The sequence below is a fragment of the Eleutherodactylus coqui genome, chromosome 5 (assembly GCF_035609145.1).
Source record: "Eleutherodactylus coqui strain aEleCoq1 chromosome 5, aEleCoq1.hap1, whole genome shotgun sequence".
Taxonomy (NCBI): Eukaryota; Metazoa; Chordata; class Amphibia; order Anura; family Eleutherodactylidae; genus Eleutherodactylus; species Eleutherodactylus coqui.
The window spans coordinates 89,708,098-89,732,899 of record NC_089841.1 but is presented as its reverse complement, the minus strand read 5'-3'; the positions used below and the strand labels follow the sequence as shown (position 1 = coordinate 89,732,899).

Below are 24,802 nucleotides of genomic sequence, written 5' to 3'. Positions count from 1 at the left end.
GGCTAAAAGAAGAAAAAAAATATAGATTAGAATTTTTTCTTTTTTTTACCTTCGACCCATCCAGACTAATTATCCTATAGACATTCCTTGTGCTATCGTAGAAATAGGACACAGTAACTGCATGTTTGCTGGTGGGAACCCAGTTCTTCTTTGTGTTTGGATCAATCTGGAAGACATGGGCTTTGGTGCTAAAGATGGGTTGCTCCCTAATGAAAGAAAAAGAAAACAAAGTTTTTTGATAGAGAAACATAAGACAAACCATGAGACATATGACATACAATGAGACGTGATTCCTCGGTGACTGATAGTCAATCAAACTAAGAAGAACTTGTTATCATTTCAGTATAAAGAAATGTGCTGCTCCTGTCATTACACTTGTATGGCTGCTCATGCTTTGTGTGATGCTGATGCGCCAAAGTATCAAACTCACTTCTTCACTCTGCTGAGTGGATCCATCCTGGTCTGATATGAGTTGTGTTTTAAGTGAAAATGACATCTCCTCCATACTGCTCCTTCTCCCCTCTCACAGTATGAGTCTCACACATCAAGGGCAGTGCCGAATTACCAAATAGGCAGAGTAGACACTGGCCTATAGCCCCTATGCCTTTTAGGTGCCTAGCAAAAACAGAATAAAATAAGCTCTGTTTGCAATGTAGTGGCCAGGCTTGGTATTGCAGACCAAGTTCCCATTGAAGTAAATGGGAACTTCACCTGAGCCTGGCCACTACAGAAAGAACAGAGCTGTCTACTTCCTGCAGAAATCAGCTAAGTGCATGAATGAACGGGCCTGTCAAACAGGTGATCGTCAGGGGTCCCTATAGCAGACCGCTGCTGATCTACTTATGCAGAGGCTCATTCACATCAGTGTTGGAGGTTCCTTTCAGAATCTCTGTTTCTGAGTTCTGCTAAAAAAACCCAGGATGAAATAATGCTGTTTGCAGCGCTATGTCATCCTGTAAAATGGCAGCCAGCCAGAAACCGAACAGACGCCCTTTGGTTCTCTCATATGACGGTTCTATTCGGCATGTGGGTGCCATATTCCTGTTCCCATAATGGAGTAGAAAAACGAAACCCATAGTGCCAGTGTCAACTAGCCCTAATATATCTGATTCCTGGCTACGGTACATAATGAAAATAATTTGTTTTAGAGGGGTCAACCTCTAGAAAAGTTTATTTAGAGGCCATTCGAATTTCACCAGCGCAGATCCAGCGCTAAATCCCAGACAATCCCAGTCTTTATTCATCCAAGAAAATTTTGGCTGACATGCCATTTTTGGACAGATGTGCTCAGTCTTGTGCCTCTTGGCTTCAGCATGTGTCGGGTATGGTGGTTCTGGTCTTTTTGTTGTTCGACTCCGAAACAATAGAAATACAGATGCAGCACTTTTCACTGTACTTTTCTGCCCTGTCAGAGCCATACACATCGGCGCGGGACAGAATCGCGCTGTGATTTAAAATGCTGGGCAGCCAAATTAGTCTCCAGTGTAATTGATTTCCCTGCAAAATCACGCAGTTCATTGCACAATTTCGTAGGGATCGGGTGTGCATTTGTGCACCCCTATAGACTCCTATGGGGCTTTAGTGAGCACAAAAATAGAGCATTTCGCAGGTTTTTTTCATGCAAGTGAAAAAGAACCGTAAGGATGAATACATTGAAATGAATGGCTTCTATTCGCTGCATATTGCACGTGCCAACATTTCTCATGCAAATAAGCACGTAATTATGCCTGCGTGAGGCCGCCCTTAAACCTGCGATTTCTTCTGCAAGTGCGATTTGCAAGAAAAATGCATCACATTGCTGCACATGCAATTTTCCTGCATGTCATCTCAATAGTAAAAACAGAAAAATGGCATCACACTCACAAGAAACTCACATTTACAGGAGTGCAACGCGATTTTTTGCAGTCTCCCATAGGAAATAATGAGTGATTGCATGTGAAAATTGCCACTGTGAATGGACCTTAAGACTGTATTTACATTGTTAGCATTGCTGTGAGAGAAATATCACACATGTAGATACACCCATAATGAATTATTACAACGTGTGAGTTCTGTGTGTCTTGCAATGACACAGACTTGCGCGTTTTACTCGCCCACATATATATGGCCTGACAGTGAAGCTGTGGTGGTACCCAACGGGGCTGTCTAGCTGCTAGCAATATATGGTATGCAGGCTAATGCATCATATGTGCTATAAAACTAGACAAGTGGATATGATATACCGCAGTATGAATATCCGTGGTACTATTGCATAGTGAAGACATCTAATTGGACTGAGATATCCCTGAGGAAGAGTGATGACTAACAAAGAAAGTTTGCAAACCTCAAACTAATGTGAAAATAAACTGCCTGTATAGGAAAGGGCTTTGTTCACACCATCTGAGGTAAAAGGCTATCATAATTATAATTACAAGGATGAGTAAAGTATAGAAAAATATTGCACACACAAAAAGCCATCAACTAGAAGAAGTCATTCTGCTGCAAAGCCCGGCATGCATGCAAATGATTAGAGTTGTGGTGTGATTAGATGAACGGTTTTGCCACCTGAAGCCCTAAAAGTGGCTCTACCCTTGGCCTATAAGAAGGGCTACTTGTGTGTAGTGGATCTCTTTTTCCGCTTGTGTAGAGCCTGTTGACCACTAGACATGACTCTACGACACAATCAGAGATTTCGCCTCGTTAAGAGTTTGAGTGGGGGGCATATTATTGGAATGCAAGAAAGTGGATGGTCATTGCCATCCACCTGGATTGTTCTGACCAGAAGTGTTGGGACCAGTGGATGAGTAAGGACTGATTGTCTGACAAGTACAAGCAGCTTTAACTATTTTGTTGCCCGCTATCCAGAAACAGGGGGCACCATCATTACAGGCCCCTGTGTGTCTGAGCCATTTCCAGATGCTTCACTGAAGGACATTTGGTCTCACAGCACCTATAATGTGTACTGTCTTTGACATCCACCCACCATCACCTTCGTTTGCAGTGGTGTTGTGCATGACGAAACTGGACTGCTAAGATGTTGAACCGGGTCTTCAGTGATGAATCCAGGATTAGCTTGGGGACTGATGACAACCATGTTCAGGTCTGCATACCTAGGTGGTGAGCGCCTCAATCCTGCCTTTGCTGGGGAGTGGCACACTGCCCTTACTGCTGACATGATGGTCTGGGGGGGCATCATTTAACAATAGTCAGTGACTTCTAGTAGTGGTACAAGGGACAATAACTGCTCAGCGATATGTTCAGGACATCCTGCAACCACATGTGTTCCTCTCATGGCAGGGCTTCCAGGAAGCCGCACACAGCAAAGATGTCACATGAATGCCTCCACAACATTGCCACACTTCCGTGACCAGGCTGTTCGCGAAATGTATCGCCAATAGAAAATGTATGGCACCATCTGGGATGCCAACTTCAACAGTGTATGAGTTTACATGATCTAGAGGCTCAATTACAGCAAATGTGGAGAAATATACCATAAGATACCATACTGAACCTTTATGCCCTATGCCCACCCGTATCACATCTTGTATCCATACTGAGGCAGCCCAACAGGGTACTAGTGCCAACATGCCCAACCATATCCCACCTTGTATCTACGCTAGAGGCACAAGGGTACGAGAGCCTCCATGCCTGCCCGTATCACATCTTGAATCCAAGCTAGAGGCGGTGCAACAGAAAAATGTGTTTGAGGGTGAACATTCATTTGAAACCGCAACTCGCACCTTGTTGCATTTATGGAAGAGGGGGTACCCAAAAGAAACATCAGTCTTCTTCTGGTAGGTCGGGCATTACTAGTACAAACTGCTGTTGCTAGGTGAATGTTTGTGAAGACATTCTGAGTCGGTATGCCAGCCAACACTGTTTGGGATGGTTGTGTTTGGTTCTAGTGATTTTTTTTATTAACAAGTTCTTCAGTTTTTTGCCTATTCTGTGATGTCGGATTCATATGACTAATGTGCAGCTGGGAAATTTAGTTTCGTCTTCCACTGCTCTAAGCACTCATGAAAAAAGTTGCACGGAGTGAGATCGGGTGAATATGGAGGGTGAGGCAAGGGTGCCATGCCGTTTTTCGTCAAAAATTGCTTAACACCTAGCGTTGTGTGGGCAAACAGGCGACTGATTCTTCCATCATGACTTCTGACATCTGTCCACACAGCGCTCAGTTTTGCAATTTTTAACAAAAAACGGCATGACACTTGCCTCACTCTCCATATTCACCTAATCTCACTCTGTGCAACCTTTTGTTATGAGTGCTTTGAGCAGTGGAAAAGGAAACAAAATCTCCAAGCTGCACGTTGTTCCTATGAACCGTCCATCACTGAATAAGTGAAAAACTAAACAAGATGTGCAAAAAAAATCACTGGAGCCGAACACAACATTCCCAACAACATTGGCTGGCGTACTGGCTCAGAAGGGTCCTGCATACATCCACCTACCAACAGAAGCCTGTACTAGTAACACCCTGCCAACCAGAAGATTCTGTTTCTTTTGGTACTCCCTTGTATATGCAGTTAGAAGTTTACTTGGATCTTGAGAACCAGCTCACTGCTCTTCTGGGTGTGCATATACATAAATCTAAGGAGATGAATACTGCGACATATGTTTGATAATTTACTGCGGAATTCTGGATTCCATGTCTTGTTCTGAAACGCTCTCTGGGAAGCGCTTGTAGATCAACTGGACATCTCTCGGACTCAGCTGAGTGATTAGGTCTGTGGATGCCAGTCGTAACCCCCGGCCAAAATAATTGATTTACATCAGCTTTTTGTTTTAACTAAAGAAGGTCAGAAATTAAAACTGAGTCTGCACAGTGAAAGCCTCATATACACGGGTGTATGCTGTTTAGGTCTGGGATAAACGCATTGCTTTTACTGTATTTGTGTGTATGCACATTTTTTGCTTTCATGTTGCATCCGTATTCACTGTGTTTTTCATGCCACCAAAGGGAAATGCAAGGCCCAATTGATGTTACTTTTTTCCCACCATCTCCTGGCAATATGCATAAAAAATGCAGTGAATACATATACATCGCATATTTCGGGTTTTTTTCATGCGATCCCATAGACTTTAATGGGCGATTTCGGTCCATACTAAGGAACTAAATAGGACACGCTGCAAAACTGATGTGCCGAATGCTATAAACGGTTCCATAGAAAACTATGAGATCAGTTCTGGAATCAATTTTACTGCAATATCAGAGGGAAAAAAGATGGATGGTCGGATATATGGTAACTCAGCCAAACAAAGATTGGTGGGACAACAGAGTAATGGCGCTGGAGCAGCAGGGAATATATCAAGTAGTAATGTTTTTCTCTTTAGCTCATTTTAATAGTCTCTGAAAACCCCTTTGAACCTGTCCAGATGCCCTATTATGTTATGTGGACATCATAGAGAAGGGCCCCCTGCAAAAGACAAGTGAAGTGCTCTATCACATGCTGTATTATGGAGGTATTTGTCCCTAGAAGAAGTCTACACAGTTTGCTTACAGTTTCTTAGGCTTGGTGTACACTAGCAATAATGGAAGCTGCACCTGAGAGACTTGGGCACAGGGACACCCATAGGACATACCATGAGTTTTTTTTCACGTGATCCATGGGTCCTTGTGATAAACTTACATGTGTATAGTCTTATCATATGATCAAGGGCGGAGCATATAACTCACTGGGATGAAGGACTTGTGATGATGTCATCATCATGTGATTAGGGGCAGAGCTTGTAACTCACTCACTCGGGATGAAGGACCTGTGATGACGTCACCGTCGTGTGATTAGGGGCGGAGCATGTAACTCACTCACTAGGGATGAAGGACCTGTGATGACGTCACCGTCATGTGATCAGGGGCGGAGCATGCCGGTGACGTCATCAGAGGTCCTTCATCTTGAGTGCTGTGCTCCTTGTGATCCCTGTTGCATGGGATGAAGAATATATGTAGCGGAGCTGTATGTGATGTACATGTAGCAGTGCTCTGTGTGTGATGTGCATGTAGCAGAGCTGTGTATTATTGCGCCAGCAGAAACACTAGTACTATAATTTCCTAAGAATTACTAGTAGGCTATAATGAGGCAGTGTGCTGTCCGTGGATTAACACCAACAGAACACAGACTAAAATATGCTAGTGTGCCAGACGCCTTAATAATAATCTTCAAGAATTTAGTTTGCCACTTCACAAGCTCCATGTACTTGGCTTTGCTGTGTAACCAGTTACACCATCCTACCAAAAGTAATTGGACACCTGAGCAACCATCAAAAGTAGTATTTATTTCCATATGGTAATACTTAGTGGGGCTCCTTTGGTTCTAATGACATAGGCTACTCTCCGTGGCATACTTTCTACTAACGTCTGATATACTTTAGCTGGTATTTCCCTCCATCCTGCAAACATCTCGAGAGTAAGAAGAAGAAAGCTGTTCATATCTCCTGACCTGACATTCGAGTTCTTCCCAAAGTTGTTCAGTAGGGTTCAGGTCGGGATTCTATGCAGCCAGTCCAATCATGGAACATCCATATCCTCAAACTAAGATAAAACAGTGTTGGATTAGTGACCAGGCGTGTTGTCTTGTTGGCAGTATGGCTGACCATTCCCAGAGTATTGTCACATTGTCGGCAGCACATTATTGTCTAGAATGTCAGGGTGCACCTCCGTGTTCATGGTTCTTGCCACTACAACCAACAGGCCAAGACCATGTCCTATAAAACATCCCCAGACCATAATGGAACCTCCGCTGTACTTTACTGTTGGCACAGTACACTCAGGCATAAGGTGTTCCCCAGGATCCTCCTCACCCAGTTCCGTTCATCTGATATGAAGATAGAGTAGTGTGATCCATCACTCCATAGAAAGTTCTTCCATTGCTCAACTGTCCAATGACAATGCTCCTTACATAATTGTAGACAGGCCAATGCATCTTCTTTTAGAGAGCTCGACAGACATTTGCAGGATGAATGGATTGAAATACCTGCTGAAGTGTATCAGATGTTAGTAGAAAGTATGCAATGGAGAGTATCTGATATCATTAGGACCAAAGTAGTCTCACTAAGAATTAACATGTAAATAAATCCCACTTTTGATTCTTGCTGAGGTGTCCAATTACTTTTGGTAGGGCAGTGTTCAGTAGTATTCCAGAGGCCTTAGTAACAATCTTCAAGGACTTTGCTACTTTACAAGATATGTGTACATATCTTCGCTGTGTGCATGAGCCATTGGATTGTAACCAATTATGTGAAGGGCATCTCTCCTTCTGTCTAATTAATGATGTACAGTTGCCTCGCAACAGGTCCCAGAGGAAGCTAATGCCAATATTGGATCTCCTTGGCATTGCATGACTAGCGCTGTCACCCAACAATTTACAGACATTATTTATACCATCAGCCTATGGATTCCTGCAGTGAAGAAGGCTGCCGTTGACATGGGAAGAAAAAAAATAAAGGTTAGTATTACCACTTTACAAATTTAACTGGAGTCAAAATTGGGAATTGGAAGCAAAAACTTTAGGGCAACTGCAGAGATTTTCAATGCTTTTCTATGATTTTCGAATTTGATGTTTTTAGAAATGGCACCACTGTCCCACACAGAACCATGAAACACTGCTTCTTTGGCTTATAACATACACCGTCTTTCGAACTGAACAACAGGTTTTGTGCAACTGTGCAATTATCAGGCTATAAACAGAAGCACAGGGGTGGACAAAAATATGGAAACACAGTACAAAATGCATGTCTCAAGTTACATTGGATTATAAATCATATTTCAAAAAGACATGTAGTGACCGATTTTAAGTGGAGGTAATATGACACAGATGCTGCCTGGCAAAAGTTAACATCTGCCCGAGCAACAAGGTTCCATTGGTTAGGGGTTTGAGCCACTCAGCTTCTGTTACTAGCTGGCTTCCAGAGAAGGGCAAGAGGTGAAGTAACCACAAATTTGACAGGAAAGCTCTCAGCTAAGATTGGATTAAAAAGACAGCTCAGCGCTAATGATTAAAATTTTATGCATTTCATACGGTGTTTCCATATTTTTGTCTGCCCGTTGTAATTAAAAATAAAAGTTTATAATATCTCCAATCTCAGCCGACTATTCATAGAAATTTATATTCACAAGGGCGCCAGGGTGTCAGCATTGGCCTGCCCTTGATTTACACAAATGGTGGCTGATGTCACCTGACCGAGCAGCAGACTGTGTTTTATCTCAGAATAATGAAATGTGCAGACAGCTTTAGCATGTACTTCTCCTGATGTTGTAAATGGGTTTGAAAAATCAGCACATGGAATGTGCACCATTTGTCAGGACTTAAAGGGAATTTCAAGTGATATTTTATCTGCTTATACGATGGACTGGTGTTTTAATCTTTGCATTATAAAATGCGGCTCAAAAAAAACAAGGCGATTTTCATGAGTCTGACAATTTACAGATCTGCTTTCAAAATCTGTATTATAAGAAATCAATTACAGGCTAGAGAAATCAAATAAAACAAGCAGTTCCCCGTGTTGCACATTAATTTATGTGGGAAGGTTTTCTTCTGAGTGCTTTGTCCCCCAAGGCAGAAAGGACAAGGGAGGGGAGTATAAAAGCATTAGAAATTATTTGGAAGCCAGCATGTTCCAGTGACTCAATTACGAGGCATAATAACACTATGGACAAAGATATTCGACTTATGATTCCAAATTCCATGATTTAATGTTCCTTCTATATATTTTTCATGTGGTATGAAATGCATATAATGACCTATTTTACAATGATATATAAATTGCTCTGCACGTGGTGTTATTTAAAGAATACCCTCACTTTTAAAGGACTTTTTAGAATCAGCTGCTATGTGTGCACATGAGCAATAACAATATTTCTGGCCATTAGATGATTTCTGTCCTGCATTTTCCACTAGTTTTCCCCTCTGTGGAATGTCTCTGTAATTTTCAATATCCTCTGAGTTCGTGGGTGGTGACTAGCTGCTATGATGTCCCCTATCCACTGTACACAGAGAAAAGGAACTCCTACTCCTCTAGCTCTTTTATACAGAAAAGCAGCATTAACATGGAGGACAGTGTACAGGAGTACTGAGCAGTGTAGATGTGATTCCAGTAGCTATGAGACAGTAAAACACTTACTATTAGCTTCACCTCACTGATCTTCCCCTGGCTCCTGTGGTCCCCTGGGTCATGTCACAGCAAGCCGGACGGATCCTCTTCTTCCTGTGATGAAGCGTACATTGTCGGCATTCTCCTTCCTGCAGCTCAATGTGCGATTTGTCACAGAAAGAAGAGGATCCGGCTGGCTGAAGGTGACGTGACCTGAGTGCAGGAGCCAGGAGAAGATCAGTGAGGTGAAGATCTGGTAAGGAGACTGCCTGGGGAGGAATAGGTAAGTACAGATTTTTTTTAAATTTTAATATGGTAAGCAGCCGATGGCATGTGTGCCAGCAGGGAGGGCTAGGTGTGCTGCCGCTGGCATGTGTACCATAGCTTCGCCACCACTGGCCTATAAGCATATAGTCAGGGGGATAAGCTGTGATCTCCTCTATCATAGCTGTATGATTATCAGTAACTGTAACAGGAATTCAGGTCCTGTGTAACAGCATTACACACACTGAGAAATGGACTAGAAAACGAACATTGTGCCTGGCCCTAGACTTTTCTGACTTCTGTGCTCCCTGACCTTGACTCTGATTACTGAACCACATCATTACTCGCTGCCTGTGCTGACCACCTGCTTGGCCTCCTTTCTGCACTTGTGCCGCCTGCCCAGACCTCCGCCAGTCAAATTGCTACACTCCAGTGCACACCCTCAAGTACCACGCCTCAGCCCTGCGTAGCATCAACAGCCACACCACCGGGACTATCTGTGTGTGAATTATCCTGGGGACTCCGCCACAAAAACTGTCTCCCACTTGGAGGGGTTAAGGGTGGAAACCAATGTTCCCCAGGTTCTGTATCCGCAGTTAGCCCAAAGTCAAACCAGTATGTTACAAGGTGGATCTACATCCATTTGCCCGGCAGTATGTGTGTTGCAGACGATTTCTGTGTTCAGCAGACTTGAACAACATTCTCCTCCCCCCCCTACCTATAGAAAATAATCCTAGAAACAATATTAAAGGAAACAAAGTAGCAAACTGACTATGACATAATTAGACCAAGTGGTAATGCTTGTAAATTACCTCTTTAGCTAGACCTGTGGACAATTGAACAGTAGAGATGAGCGAGCGTACTCGGAAAAGCACTACTCGCTCGAGTAATTTGCTTTATCCGAGTATCGCTGTGCTCGTCCCTGAAGATTCGGGTGCCGCTGCGGCTGACAGGTGAGTCGCAGCCGGGAGCAGGGGAGAGCGGGCGAGAGAGAGGGAGAGAAAGATCTCCCCTCCGTTCCTCCCCGCTCTCCTCTGCAGCTCCCTGCTCCGTGCCGCAGCGGCACCCGAATCTTCAGGGACGAGCACAGCGATACTCGGATAAAGCCAATTACTCGAGCGAGTAGTGCTTTTCCGAGTACGCTCGCTCATCTCTATTGAACAGTTTTTGTTTTCTTATCAATTGGAGGAATCAAAACGTAACCAAAAAAATCAAAAGCAACTTTGTTCTGAAAAGCAGCACAATAAAAGCAAAGTATAAGAACAAAAGCAAAGTGTAATACATGCACAAGGTATAATGCCAAGGCATTCATACCTAGATATTTTCTGGAGCCGTAAATGAGTTTAAATAGGTATGGCAATCTGTATACTCATTCAGAGCTAATCATCTCCTAAAAGACAGCACCAGGACTCCACTTTGGTAGCAGAAGGCATAAAGGTATGTGCAGTCAGATGTAAAGGTGCCCCACTGAATCTAACATTTCTTCTTCTCCATGCATAATTCAAGCATGTGGCACGGCAATGGGCAGCTTTGTTTTTCACAACTGTCTTCCTAGTGTGCCATTCACCATGCTGCACAATCTTACTTGCAGCCTCAAGGAATAAGAAAATAACAAAAACTCAGAGCCTAAGCACACTGCGGGCACCCTCTGCTTTAAAGCTGTGACTTGCCATTCTTCACATCAGTGGAAAAGGCTTTGGCAGAGAACATTGCAAAAGTTTTACATGAAAAAAAGGACAGCGCTTGCTTAATTTTATTGCATTCAACTGCCACGGTGTCCTTGAGAAACTTAGATTTGTGCTATATAACACAGCTTCACTGAATCATGCTGCAAGTGAATTGTAGAATTGTGTGCCAACAGCGGAAACATGAATTTTCCTGGGTAAAGGCATCTTTTTCTGCAGTATCTAACATCAGAAATGAGAATGCATACGTTAACCCCTTCTCGCTGCAGCCCTGTTTTGTTTTCTCATTTTTTCCCCCCCCTCCCCGCTTTCTAAAAATCAGCTATTTTATTGTTTCAGTGACATAGCTAGAAGACATGAGGGCTTGTTTTTTTGCAGGACGACTTTTATTTTTCAATCGTATCATTTAAAGTGACATATTATGTGCTGGAAAAGTTAATAAGTTGGGAAAAGTTTAAAACAAATGCAATTGCACAATTTTTGGAGAGGTTTTGCTTTGAAGACAGGTTATATTTATTTTTTGGGTCTGTATGATTATGGGATACCAAATTGAAATCGTTTTTTTATGTAATACTTAAAAAAATGTTCTTCTTGTCGCCATCTTTTGACTCTGTAGTTGCATTAGCATTAGTAACCTGTGCACATCTTCTTCTCTCTTTGTCAATCCGTTCATATTGCGCCTGCACCCAAAAAGTGGAGCAGAGTGAATATATGGCACTATTGGGTGTAGTGAGTGGTCACTGAAAGGGAGGTATGCAGGGCAGATCTAAAGCTGGCTGAGAACCAAGCGCTAGTATTCATGTGTGCTGACCTAACAAGAGCTGGAAGCCGTTGCAGCAGAAAGTCGTGTAACCGGGCTAGTGATGGAAAAAGGAAGATGGTGGAGGATTTAAAGTGGAAAGGTAATGAATAGAGATGAGCGAGCACCAAAATGCTCGGGTGCTCGTTACTCGGGACGAAATTATCGCGATGCTCGAGGGTTCGTTTCGAGTAACGAACCCCATTGAAGTCAATGGGTGACCCGAGCATTTTTGTATATCGCCGATGCTCGCTAAGGTTTTCATTTGTGAAAATCTGGGCAATTCAAGAAAGTGATGGGAACAACACAGCAACGGATAGGGCAGGCGAGGGGCTACATGTTGGGCTGCATCTCAAGTTCCCAGGTCCCACTATTAAGCCACAATAGCGGCAAGAGTGGGCCCCCCCCAACAATTTTTACTTCTGAAAAACCCTCATTACAATGCATACTTTAGCTAAGCACCACACTACCTCCAACAAAGCACAATCACTGCCTGCATGACACTCCGCTGCCACTTCTCCTGGGTTACATGCTTATAGCCGGTTCCACTGAAAGCAATAGGCTGCCGGCGAGCGCGGAATGAATTGTCGGGAAGGGCTTAAATATAGAAGCCCTTCCCTGCAATTCATCCAGAAATGTGTAAAAATAAAAAAAAAATATATACTTACCTTGTCCCGGCGGACGGAGTTCAGCGCGGCCAGCCTACAGTGGGTGTGAAGGGGGTGTGAGTCAGACCTGCCCCCTGATTGGCTCAGCCTGAGCCAATCAGAGGCAGGTCTGACTCACACCCCCTTCACACCCACTGCTGGCCGGCCGCGCTGAACTCCGTCCGCCGGGACAAGGTAAGTATATATTTTTTTTTTATTCATCCCGCGCACGCCGGCAGCCCATTGCTTTCAGTGGAACCTGCTGTATTGCCGGCTCCATTGAATTCAATGGGCAAACATCGTTCTTCTCTGCCACAGCTGTTACAGCTGTGGCAGAGAAGAATGATTTGTCTTCTATATGTTCTCAATGGGGTCGGCACTGCTGCTGCCGGCCCCATTGAGCGCATATAGAGAAGAGAACAGGAATCGCAGATCGCAGATAGGTGCGATCTGCGATTTCTGACTATGGCCTAAGAAGGACCGTTGGGGTTCTTGAAGCCTAAAATAACTCCTAACACTCTCCCTATAGCAGCTCCGGCATCAGCAGCACTGTCCCTGATCTCTGTCAGAATGCATCTGTGGCGAGCCGCGGGCGGGCAGATTTTAATACTTGGGTGACACCTGATCTCGCCAGCCACTCACTGCAGGGGGGTGGTATAGGGCTTGAACGTCGCAGGGGGAAGTTGTAATGCCTTCCCTGTCTTTCTATTGGCCAGAAAAGCGTGCTAATGTCTCAGAGATGAAAGTGAAAGTAACTCGAACATCGCGTGGTACTCGTCTCGAGTAACGAGCATCTCGAACACCCTAATACTCGAACGAGTATCAAGCTCGGACGAGTTTGTCGCTCATCTCTAGTAATGAACAAACAGATGCACTACTTATGACATTTTGGGCACTAGAAAAAAGTTTTGACTGGTAAAACACCTTTAATCTTGGCATAAAATGCATTTATCACTCCTCCAACCTTGGACTTTTTATTGTTCTATTCTGTAACAACATTGAATCATAGTTGATTTTTACTGGCTTTTTGATAGAAGTAAAACTAGTAAAGACACAATAATTGAATGTATAATTATATTCCTAAGTATTATTTACCTCAGTCAGCATTTATTAGAGAAGCCTTGGCCAGAAATTACAGCCTTGAGTCGGCGTAAATGCTGTAGGTCCCTATCTGCTATTAGCATCAGGATACTGCAGTCTTTTCCAATGTCCATTTGCAGAACTGTTCAAGCTGTTTTAAAGAGGTTATCCTATCTCACAAAATGATGGCAAATCGTTAGGGTTTATAATCGATAGGAATTCGATCTTTGGGACACCCACCGATCCTTAAAATGGAGAACACAGAACGCTGTGTCCTCTTCAATGTTTTTTTTTTTTTGCTAAGTGGTGCCCCCACCCACCCGGCTATACATGGAATAGCAGGCAGGTCCTTTCAAGTTAATGGGACTATTAGTGGTTTCAGTGGCCAGGAGTGCCACTATGCAGGAAAAATTAAGATATATTCACATGGTGGGATCCAGCACAGATTTTTCTGCATGGATTCTGCCTCTAAAAACCGATGCAGAAATCCGCAGCTGAGCTGCGGATTTCTGATGTGGCTATGCAAATACGAGGGGGTGCTGATAAGTATTGAGCCTTACCCAGAAAAAAATTGAGTTAGGAAGCTGTAAATTGCAGGATGTGCTTGTCTATTTGTCTATATTCAATGATGTAAAAATCAACTACCTATAATTTTAACTTATCTTTTTTTTCCAGTCGTTTAGATCAATGTGGAAGAGCATAGGACCATAATCAAGTTCCTGTTTCTCCAGGGGGAAGGTGCAAAGCAGATCCATGATGAAATTTCATAAACTTTGGGTAGCAGCGGCCCTTCATATGAAACAGTTAGACGTTGGGTTGTAAATTTTAAAACTGGCCATTTCAGTGTTGAAAGTGAGAACCCAATGGAAGGCCCGTCTCCGTCTCCTTGTCTGAAAATGTGAAAGCCATCCATAACATCATGGAGGACCGCCGAATATCAGCCCGAAGTATTGCTACATATCTGGGGAGATCACATGAGACAGTTGGTGCCATTATCAACAAAGACTTGGGAATGAGAAAGCTTACAGCGAAGTGGATCCTAAAACTTTTGACAACTGAACAGAAGAGGAGACGTGTGGAAACATCGGTGGCTGTTTTGGAGCATGTTGCAAAAATTTGTCAGATTTCCTGGACAAACTGGTAACTGGGGATGAGACTTGGATCTACTGTTATGGTCCAGAGACAAAGGAACAGTCTAAGGAATGGAGACACGGTGGTTCCCCCAGGCCAAAGAAGTTCTGTGTGCAAAGGTCAGCAGAAGCAAATGGCAATGAGCTACCTCCCAAAGGGTTCAACCACTAATGCAACATATTACTGTTCGTTATTCACAAAGCTGAGGCAAAATATTAAGGAAAAATGTTGAGGAAAGCTCTCCAAAGGTGTCATCCTGCTGCATGACAAGGCCCCGTCACACACTGCAGGTGCCAGTATTGCAAAAATTACCTCCTTAGGCTTTCAACTGATGCCCCATCCACCCTATTCACCCGACCTGGCTCTATCTGGCTACCATCTTTTCCCCAATCTCAAAAAACACCTAAAGGGACAACAGTTTGGGAGTGTTTTGGAGGCAATTGATGCTGCAAATACGTGGTTTGACCAGCAGTCAGAACAATTCTATTTGCAGGGATAAAGCTGCATTAGAGATGTCGCAGGTGTATTGACATCCTGGGGGAATATGTAGAATAGTGCGGCAGTTTCAGCTTCCTAGCCCAATTTTTTCTGGGTAAGGTTCAATACTTATCAGCACCCCCTCGTATATGGCTGTCGATCTGTACATTGATTTCACCCTTTTCAATAAACAAATCCGTGTACAGAAATTGCACGCAAACTGTATCAAGAAGTGAAATCTGAGTGCAGAAAAAATTCTCGTTGTATAGGCTACAGGACAGATTCCCACTGCTTTGTCGTGGAATCCGCACAGATTCTGCATCAAATCCACTGCAAAAATGCTGCCTCGTGAACATACTCTTAGAAGGAGACATACAACAGTGCTGTATCTCCTTTATTCTCAGGATTGGTAGGAGTCCCAGAGGTCATCTTAATGCTATGCCATTACTTTATGAGATGGGAAACCCCTTTAAGTTACATGTGGGTTGTAGGTCAAAAGCTATTTGCAAGCCCAAATTCTCAGTCGAATGTAGGTCTGACCTCTGGCACATCAGTGTTGTTTTAGCCATATCTGTACAGTTTTTAGTTTTATATTATATTAAGCAGGTTTCATCACCAACTCAGAAAGGGGTTCTTTACTGTAAGAGCAGTTAGACTGTGGAAATCTCTGCCTGAGGATGTGGTGATGGCAAAATCCATAGAGGAGTTTAAAAGGGGACTTGATGTCTTTCTGGAGAGGAAGGATATTACAGGATATAAATCTTAGGTTAATTGTTAATCCGGGTATACAAGCAGGTAGGAACTATTAGGGGTTGATCCAGGGATTAGTCTGATTGCCATTAGGGAGTCGGGAAGGAATTTTTCCCCGAAAACCGCTAATTGGCTTCTGCTTTCGGGGTTTTTTGCCTTCCTCTGGATCAACAACACAGTAGGATAGACAGGCTGGACTAGATGGACATTGTCTTCATTCGGCCTTACATACTATGTTACTATGTATGTTACTATATTGTTCGGTTTGTCGTCTAAAAAATACATTTTCTTGCATGTCACAGTTCGCTCTCAGACTGCAGCAGGTTTTCATCTAGAATTATTTTTACCTTCTACCTACAGATCACATCTAGTGCTGCTATTTTTTTTGAGCTGCATAAGTTTTGCTTAAACGGTTTAGGAACCAACAAAATGTAAATCTTGGCATCATCAAAACAACAAATCTTTTTCAGTCTGTCTTCCATATGTGATTTGCCAAACTGTGACCAAGATTTCATTTTCCCTAAAATCACTGGCATACTTCCCTTTGCTTCTCTTGCCGCATAAAAATATGACTGAAATAGCACTTAAAGGGGCCCTGTCATCAGTTTTTAGCATATTAAACCAAGCACAGCGATAGAATTATGACCTACATTGTCTTTCCAAAACTTAGTTTGTTATGGATCTTTATGAAAATATGTAAAATGTAAATTATGCAGACTAGTCTGGTGGGCAGGCTGGGCCATCTCTGCTGACTGTAGGTTTTACCCATAAGCCCGCCGCTCTCTGCTCCTATGATGTGATGAACTACTAGGCGTCATCCACAGAATGATACAAATTTTGGCAAACACCAGGATCTCGTTGACCGGGATATGAACAGATCATATGCCGCTTTCATTGGTAGATTCATCACACTCATCTGCTTATGCGCCAATCAGAGACCTTTTGTCACATGTATAAGATTTGTAGCACTCTAGACATCATAAGAATAGAGGGATGTAAGTGTATGAGAAAACTTTCCAGCCAGCAGAGATGGCCCAACCCACCCACCGAACCAGTCTGTAATGCAGGAAATTCATAAACACAGATTTTTCAGCTATGCTTTTCTAAATGTACATACAGGCCAGAATTCTATCACTGTGGTTAGTTTAATGTGCTAAATAGTGATGACAGGTTCCCTTTAAAGGGGTTTTCCAGGCAAAAATACTATTGATGACCTATCCTCAATGGAGCTGTGCTTAAAATTACAAGCATTAGTCCCTACACAGAGGTCAGGAACAGCAGCTTCTGCTCCAACCCCGTGTGTAGTGGCGCCGACGATAGGCCCCTGCCAGCTGATTAGCCAGGATCCTGAGTAGTGGACCCCTGAGTAGTGGACCATGTGTGTAGTGGCGCTGACAGTAGGTTCTTGACAGCTGATTGCCTGGAATACTGAGTAGTGGACCCCTGAGTAGTGGACCCTGTGTGCAGTGGCACTGACAATAGGCGCCTGTCAGCTGATTAGCTGGGATCCTGAGTAGTGAACCCTAGCTGATCAACTATTTTTGCCTGGAAGCCCCCAATTATAATTGTTAAGGGGCTTTTCCAGGCTAAAATAGTTGACATGTACAAACTCACTATTCTGCTATGTAGGTTTGTACCTTTTTTTAGTTGCCATATCTCTTTGTGGTCTGTCTCACTGATGCCTCCCCTTGAATAGTCACAGTTTTGTAGACAGCCTATGCTATATATGATCTGCCTATTCCTTACATTTTGTAAGTAGCTTTAAGGGAATGTATCTTGTAAATTTATTTTTACAAATTTAAACCAATTATTGATTAAATTTTCTAATGTTTTTGTTTTCCAAAGGAAGATTTGTTTAATTATATATTCTGTACATGACTATGGGATTGGCCATCTTTTTTCACTCCTGTTTACAGCATTCAGAGATATGCATTACAGCAGCTACATGGTTCACAGGATCTTATAGTCTGGAGATAACTCATTGACTTCTGTGTGAGAGTGTTGTGAGCATGCTCTGTGACCTCTATAGAGTCATTGCGCATGGAGGAGGTGCGCTGTGACCACTTTCCAGGTTTCATGACCCTGTTTGTCGCTCTAGGAGTAGAATGGGCGGTCCTTTATTTTGTATCATGTTACCTCTTGTCACCATTTGTATCATATTACCGTTTGTATCATGTAACATGTAATCATGTTTTGTCTCATGCTATCATATTAGAAGGAAAGTAGAGAAGCAAGAGACACCGATCACAAACTAAAATGTTTTTACACAAATACACAGAGCATGGAAACAAACAAGAAGAATTAGAGCTCCAAACACAGGAAGAGAAATATGATGTCATAGGCATCACAGAAACTTGATTGGAATACAAGGCTTGAAGGATACAACATATTTATAAGAAACAGACCTAAAAAAAGGGGAGGAGATATTGCGTTGTATGTTAGGAAAGCATACATCTCACGGAAATTTAGACTTGGTAATTATGTAGAAACTGTTTGGCTAAGAATACAAGGAGAGAAGAACAGAAAGGACACTATTATAGGCATTTACTATAGGCTACTTGGACAAGCAGAAGATATTGATGAACTCTTTCTACATCAGATGGCCAAGCTCTCAAAGAAGCATGACATAGTAATTATGGGAGATGTTAACTATCCAGACATTTGTTGGGAATGTCTCTCAGGTAAAAGTAATGGATCCAACAAATTCTTATCCGCTCTTGCTGACAACTTTATCTTCCAAAAGGTAGAAGACAAAACAAGGGGATCTGCTATCTTGGATCTAATTCTTACCAACAGGGAGGAAATGATTGAGGAAGTAAGGGTGGCTGGGACCTTAGGAGGCAATGATCATGCTGTCCTTGAATTTTGGATAAAAAAGGGAAGAAGACCTGAGAAAACTCAGGCCTCAGGGTTGGATTTCAGCAAGGCAGATTTTAATGAACTCAGAAAGAGGGTAGGAAGAATCCAATGGCTGGATGTTCTTAAGGACAGAAATGTCCAAGAAGGTTGGGAAATATTGTGAAATGAGATTCTCAAAGCACAATCGTTAACAATCCCTAAAAGAAGGAAGGATGGGAAGCATTTAAAGAAACCAGGATGGATGAACACAGAACTTACACAAATGTTAAAAAATATGTTTATCAATGGAAAGAGGGGGGAATATCTAAAGAATAATATAATATGGTCTGCAGAAACTGTAGGGCAAGTGTCAGAAAAGCTAAAGCTAATGATGAATTGGGGCTTGCAACAGAGGTCAAAAACAATAAAAATGGATTTTGGGGAATGTCAAAAGCAAAAGAAAAGTCAAAGATGGTATTTGATGCTTACAAGATAAGAATGATGTTGAGAAGGCCAAACTTTTAAATTCCTATTTTCTATCTGTTTTCTCTCAGAGCGTAGATGGAACATCAACTGATCCTCCCTGTGCTATTGGGGGAATAAAAGAATGCAGGCTTATGATGCACTGGGCCATGGCGCGGTACCTGAAGGTCTGAACTGAGATGTAGAAAATAGACAGGCTAGAGTCAGTACTGGCAGCACAGGTGTATAAACGATGTCCAGGCTATTAGTCAGGGCAGGCAGCAGATAAAGCAGAGTCAAGTATACAAAGTCAAGGTCTGGGAGTATAGAAGATGAGGGGAAACAAAAGAAAGAAGGGTGGAGCAAAACCGTAAGGTCATGTTAGATGTAGAAAATGATTCTATATATATATAGTAAGAGAGTAGAATGAAGATTGTGGTGGTGGAGAAAGGTGCTGCCTGACCAGATAACTCCCCACTTTGGTGGGCGTGGATAGGCAAGTTAACACTAAAAGACTGGTGGTAGTGGTGCAACACTCCAAGCTAAAACATATTGAAAGTAACCAAGAGGTCTCCTTTTATTAAATGGAATAGGTGGCCAGCATGTGAAAATGCGTTTTCGGGGAGAATCCCTTCATCAGTTCAGCTGGTATTAAAATATACAAACAATTGGTGGGTCCCAAAAGAGTTAAAGGGGATCCTGTTTGCCAGTAGAGCATGGGTCAGCAGGGACGGGAGAAGTGGTGACCACCTATTCCATTTAATAATATGTGTTGGCCACCAATTCCTTTTAATAAAAGGAGAAGCTTCCACACCTCTTGGTTACTTTCAATATGTTTTAGCTTTGAGTGTTGCATTAATACTGCCAGTCTTTTAGGGAGTATAGAAGGCACAGTGAGCGCACACTGACTCTTTAATAAGCTGGGCGGAAAAAGTGCACAAGCCTTATGGACAGAAGCCTGAGAGCGAGTAGAGGAGAACCGTACTGAGCACGAATGGCAGCGATGCCCGACCGCAGCTCTAGCAGCAGGTGACCAAGGTGAGCAGCAGCAGCTTGCTGTGACATATTCACTTTTATTTGACACTTACTTAGTTTGGTCACTAACCTTTTAAACAATTTGTGCATATGTGATGGCCAATGTGATAACTAGCAAAAGTGCAAATCACTTTTGCCTAAATTGAGGTTTTTGTGCTGAAAATCAGTTCTGGCAATAGGGGTCTCCCTTCCTTCTGATTTGCTGACCACTGCCTGTTGTCAAGTCCATCTCTAGGAATAGAGATAATAAGAGGGATAACAGGAAGTGGAGGAGGGTGATAATTCATGTTACTCATAGTAGTCTATGGAGAAGAGTCAAGGATAGAGAAAGAAGAAGAGACTTAAACAGACATGCTGCTACAACTAATAGTAAGTTGTTACTGTTTTATAGCTTCTGAAATCACGTCTACTTTGCTCACAATTTCTGTAAACTGTCCTCAATGATGCTGTTAAGTTTCTGTGTGTGCTGCAGAGAGTTAAGGAGCACAATCTGCTGTTTTCTTCATGTGCATGGTATAGAGACATCATAGCAGCTTGTCTGCACCCTCCAGTTCAGTGACAACTAAAAATTAGAGATACTGTCTGCAGAGGAGAAAATGGTGAAAAATGCAGGATCTAAGTCATGTAGTGAATATAAATAGTGTTATTTCTCATGCACACACAGCAGCTTATTCTAAAAAGTAACCTGAAATGTCAGGTACCCTTTAAAGGGGCTGCCCAGTGATTTATTTTTTTCTAAAAGCGATGGAATGCTGTAAGATAATAAACTAACAAATACTCACTCTATTTATGTTCCTGGTGCTCCAGTCTCCTGCAGCTCCATTTCCCAGTGGTTTCTATTTACATTCAGGCAGCTAATCACATTCTACCTAAGCATTGTTACCATTAAGGCCAGTTATAGGTTAGTTTATTATTTTAAAGCATTCCTTTTAGAATTGCATTTTACCTTTGGACAACCCCTTTAATTGCCTCCTATTATACTTCCAACTCTGACTGCTATGAGAAGCTGGAAGTGTAACAGCATCATCACTTCCATCGATTTCAGTGGGATTGAAGCTGGCTATTATACTTCTGGCCCTGGCCACTGATGACCACACCCAGTGCGCTGCACTGACAGCGGGCTGGGTGGTCAGCTGATTGGTGGGGATTCTAAGCAGCGAACCACCAATCAGCTACTGATGACTTATCCTGAGGCTAGATCACCAATAGTAACAGTCTTGCAATACCCTTTTAAGATCATAACCACAGAGTAGAATATAGTGCTCAGATAGGAAATGTGACAAAAGTCGTAGAACTTGCTCTTAACTGACTCCTTCCCAGTAGTGCTCCACATTACAACACAATCCTGGTTATGAAGTCTCATCAACTATTTCCAGTAATAAATCGAGACACTTGCTCTGCTCGTACTTAGATTGTTTTCGACTATTCTATTATGAGCTGAGTAAACTGGGAGCACAGTCCGTAGAGGAGGCTTCTGCCAGGCGTGCACAATCTTACCCAGTTATAACAATGCAACTGTGTACGAGAGCTGTACAAGCATTTCCGGTGCACGTGCTTCTATTTATCATCTCACAACACAGCAGATGGCATCTTACCAAGGACTGACATCAGGTAACTGTCACACAATATGTGACCAATATAGTGAAATAGTGAGTTTCTCAGCAGTTCACACAGTACCCTATTAGTGCCATACCTGATGCAAGTATCTTTGCTTCAGTGTACTGGCTGCTATTCATATGATAAAATAAGGTCCATATTTGTCTTGTAGGAACCCTTGAACAGTAGAACAACCTTTAACAATACTGTCTCATGAGGACAAACCTTACCATTCTTCTTAAAAAAATCCAGCTGATTGTTATAGGTCTGACTCCTTTAAACCCTAATGATCAACTGTTCTTGCCAGGAAAAGCCATCGCCAGCCACACAACTCCCCTTCAGCAGTCATCCATCTGATCTAACTGATGGAATCACCAGGTCCAACAGAAGAGGAGCTACTTTGAAAGGGGTCCCAAAAATGTGATGTTCATTTATCCGAATAGGGCTTACAAACAGGGCTTGGTCTGGTGAGACAGTCCCTTTAATTAGTCATTACTTTACAGGTACATGAAAGCCCTTTACTTCATTACTATTGTGGTCCAATAAATGTTGGCTGCAGTATTCTAAATGTGTTTCATGATATCACTCCTGAGCAAGGGCAGGACAAGTTATCTCAATTCCCAAGTCAAGGCACAACCCCAGGTCTCTGAAGTTTTTCTGGTACGAAACATATAAAGGTGTTTCTGTTGGTAATTTATTCTCCTGTATTAGCAGCGATTTTAATAAGATGGAATAAAGGTTAAGTTTTACAAATTTGTTGAAGTACTCAAAGATTTTCCAGCTTTTGGATTTCCTATGCCTGCTGCTGCAATGTCTATCTCCTTCCCTGCAGCTCCCTGTGGGTGCTATCGTTTTAAGAGATTACATACACAATTCCTATTTATATGTTTTTTCATGTGGACATGTGAGATTTAATGCTAAATAGATCCACTTTCCAATATGACTTTTCTCACATTGACGTGGTTCTTTATGATAAACTTGTTTGCAACCATGTTGATCTGATTGGTTGTGCTAATTTTTTCACGGGTTTTGTCATTATATTCAATCCGTTAGAGGATACATTTTTGATGCTGGGGTTAGTAAGGGAGTAAAGTCTTAGTTATTGGCGCTCTGTCTCCCATATAGAGATTGCAACACTGTTTGTTAGATAATGATCCGGGTTGCTTCTTATGCAACCTGTGGATTTGTTATTCTCTCTTAGGTCAGTTTTCTTCTTTTTCTTTCCTTTTTGTTTCTTGTTTTTCTTTTGTTGGTGCTTCTCTGATAATGTTCTTGCTACTATACCTTCTAGGTACCTACCTCAAAAGTGAGGGCTCTGTTAACCTTTTGCACCTATAATTCTAGAGGTCTCAACAAATCTGAGATGCAAAGTTAAATTTGATATAGCCTTCACGAAAAGAGAATAATGATAGCTAACTCATTTTGTGGCCTCTAACATTCCTAAATGAAACAATGAATACTATACCAGCTGATATTATAGTTCCGTCCAAGCGGTCAAACTTGTGGAGTTTCAATAGCATTTTACAAATCCAGTTTGGTGCATACAATTGCTAATATCTGTTTTCCTATTAATCAAGACCAACATTTTTGGGGGTAAGAATTCTTCAGGGTCTTGCCTGATTTGCAGATGGTTCCTATCTAATCTTGGCCGCTGAATTCAATCTAATGTTCAACGCTTCTTTGGATACATCAACGGGCAAATCCTCGATCTTTCATGTGGCAGTTTGCAGACTAAAGAAGCCCAGGTGAGTTTTAAATTGATTGACTTGTGGTAGGTACTGCTTCTAAATGTAAAAGATTTTAGTTTCCACTCTCTACTCATAATTGCTATTGTAGGCTAGATCATCTTCTTTGTATCCCATGACCTCTCTTAGATAGGGATCCAAGAGTTCCATGGGCATTTTCCTATGGTCTGACCATGCTCTGGTATATGGTTTTCTGAGTGGCTGATGGAGTGAGACCAGAAGTCATACTTGATGCTAATTTACTGAATGATGTAGTTTACCTCAAAGATATTGAACAAGCTATCAGTGACTTTGTGACTGATCATCAATCAGACTCCACACCTGCCCCCTTACAATGGGAGGTGTTAAAATGTGTTATTTGAGGCCTATTCATCTTCCATGGTACAAGATTTAAAAAAGGACAGAACTAGCAAACTGACTTTGCTGCATACCCTAGGGCTGAAAGAAACCTCTATTATGGCACATTCTTCTGACGTATTAAGGGCAGAGATATTCCCCCTTAGACATCAAATTTTGTCACTCCTTGATGAGAAAATGCTATGTGTCAGCGTTAAATTAAGGGCAGCTTACTATGAGCATTGTTGCAGCGTGCCGCTGCTCACCCTGCTCACCTGCTCCTGGGGCCACGGTTAGGTGTGCCATCTGTCACTCAGCGCAAGCTACACTTTCTCCTCTGCTTGCTCCCAGTCCTCTGCCCATATGGCTCATGGCTGCAGTCACACGTCCTGGTCAGCAGCAATCAGGAAGGACAGAGTGGGTTTGAAGCGATTTTAAGTAATGGAAAAAAACCTTAAATTACTATGTTGTTCACTGCTATTTGTAACTTATGTGTATGGGAGATTTCAATATACTTCTTGAACTTAAATGCAGGACCAGGTAACCACCCTGTCATATATCTGTAGTAGGGTCCACCAGCTCCTATAGCTCCTCTCTGAGCTAAATCTCTCTTCTTTGCAGGGAAGCACTGATTGGTGTGCCTGTCACTCAGTAAAAGTCATCGTATAGACGTAAATACATCATTCAGTCAGTTATACTAAAAAATGTAAATTAGGAAATGCAAAGGGTCTGGCCATCCACAGAATGGGTCATCAATAGTTGATCGACAGGGGTCCACTGCTTGGGATACTCGCTGATCAGCTAAGCGCTGGGCCCACTGTCAGTGTGGACAGTGTTGGTAGCACATAACGGTATAAACATTGCAGCATCCCAGTTTGGTACTACAGG

The 24,802-nt window shown here is 42.4% G+C and overlaps 1 protein-coding gene across 1 annotated transcript in view; it reads right to left on the bottom strand.

Moving 5' to 3' along the window:
• Positions 1-24,802, bottom strand: part of HOMER1 (homer scaffold protein 1) — a 111,875-nt gene that overhangs the window by 83,782 nt on the left and 3,291 nt on the right. The window contains exon 2 of the mRNA XM_066601881.1: positions 50-206. Within this exon, the coding sequence (XP_066457978.1) occupies positions 50-206 (157 nt within the window). The remainder of the gene's footprint in view (positions 1-49; positions 207-24,802) is intronic.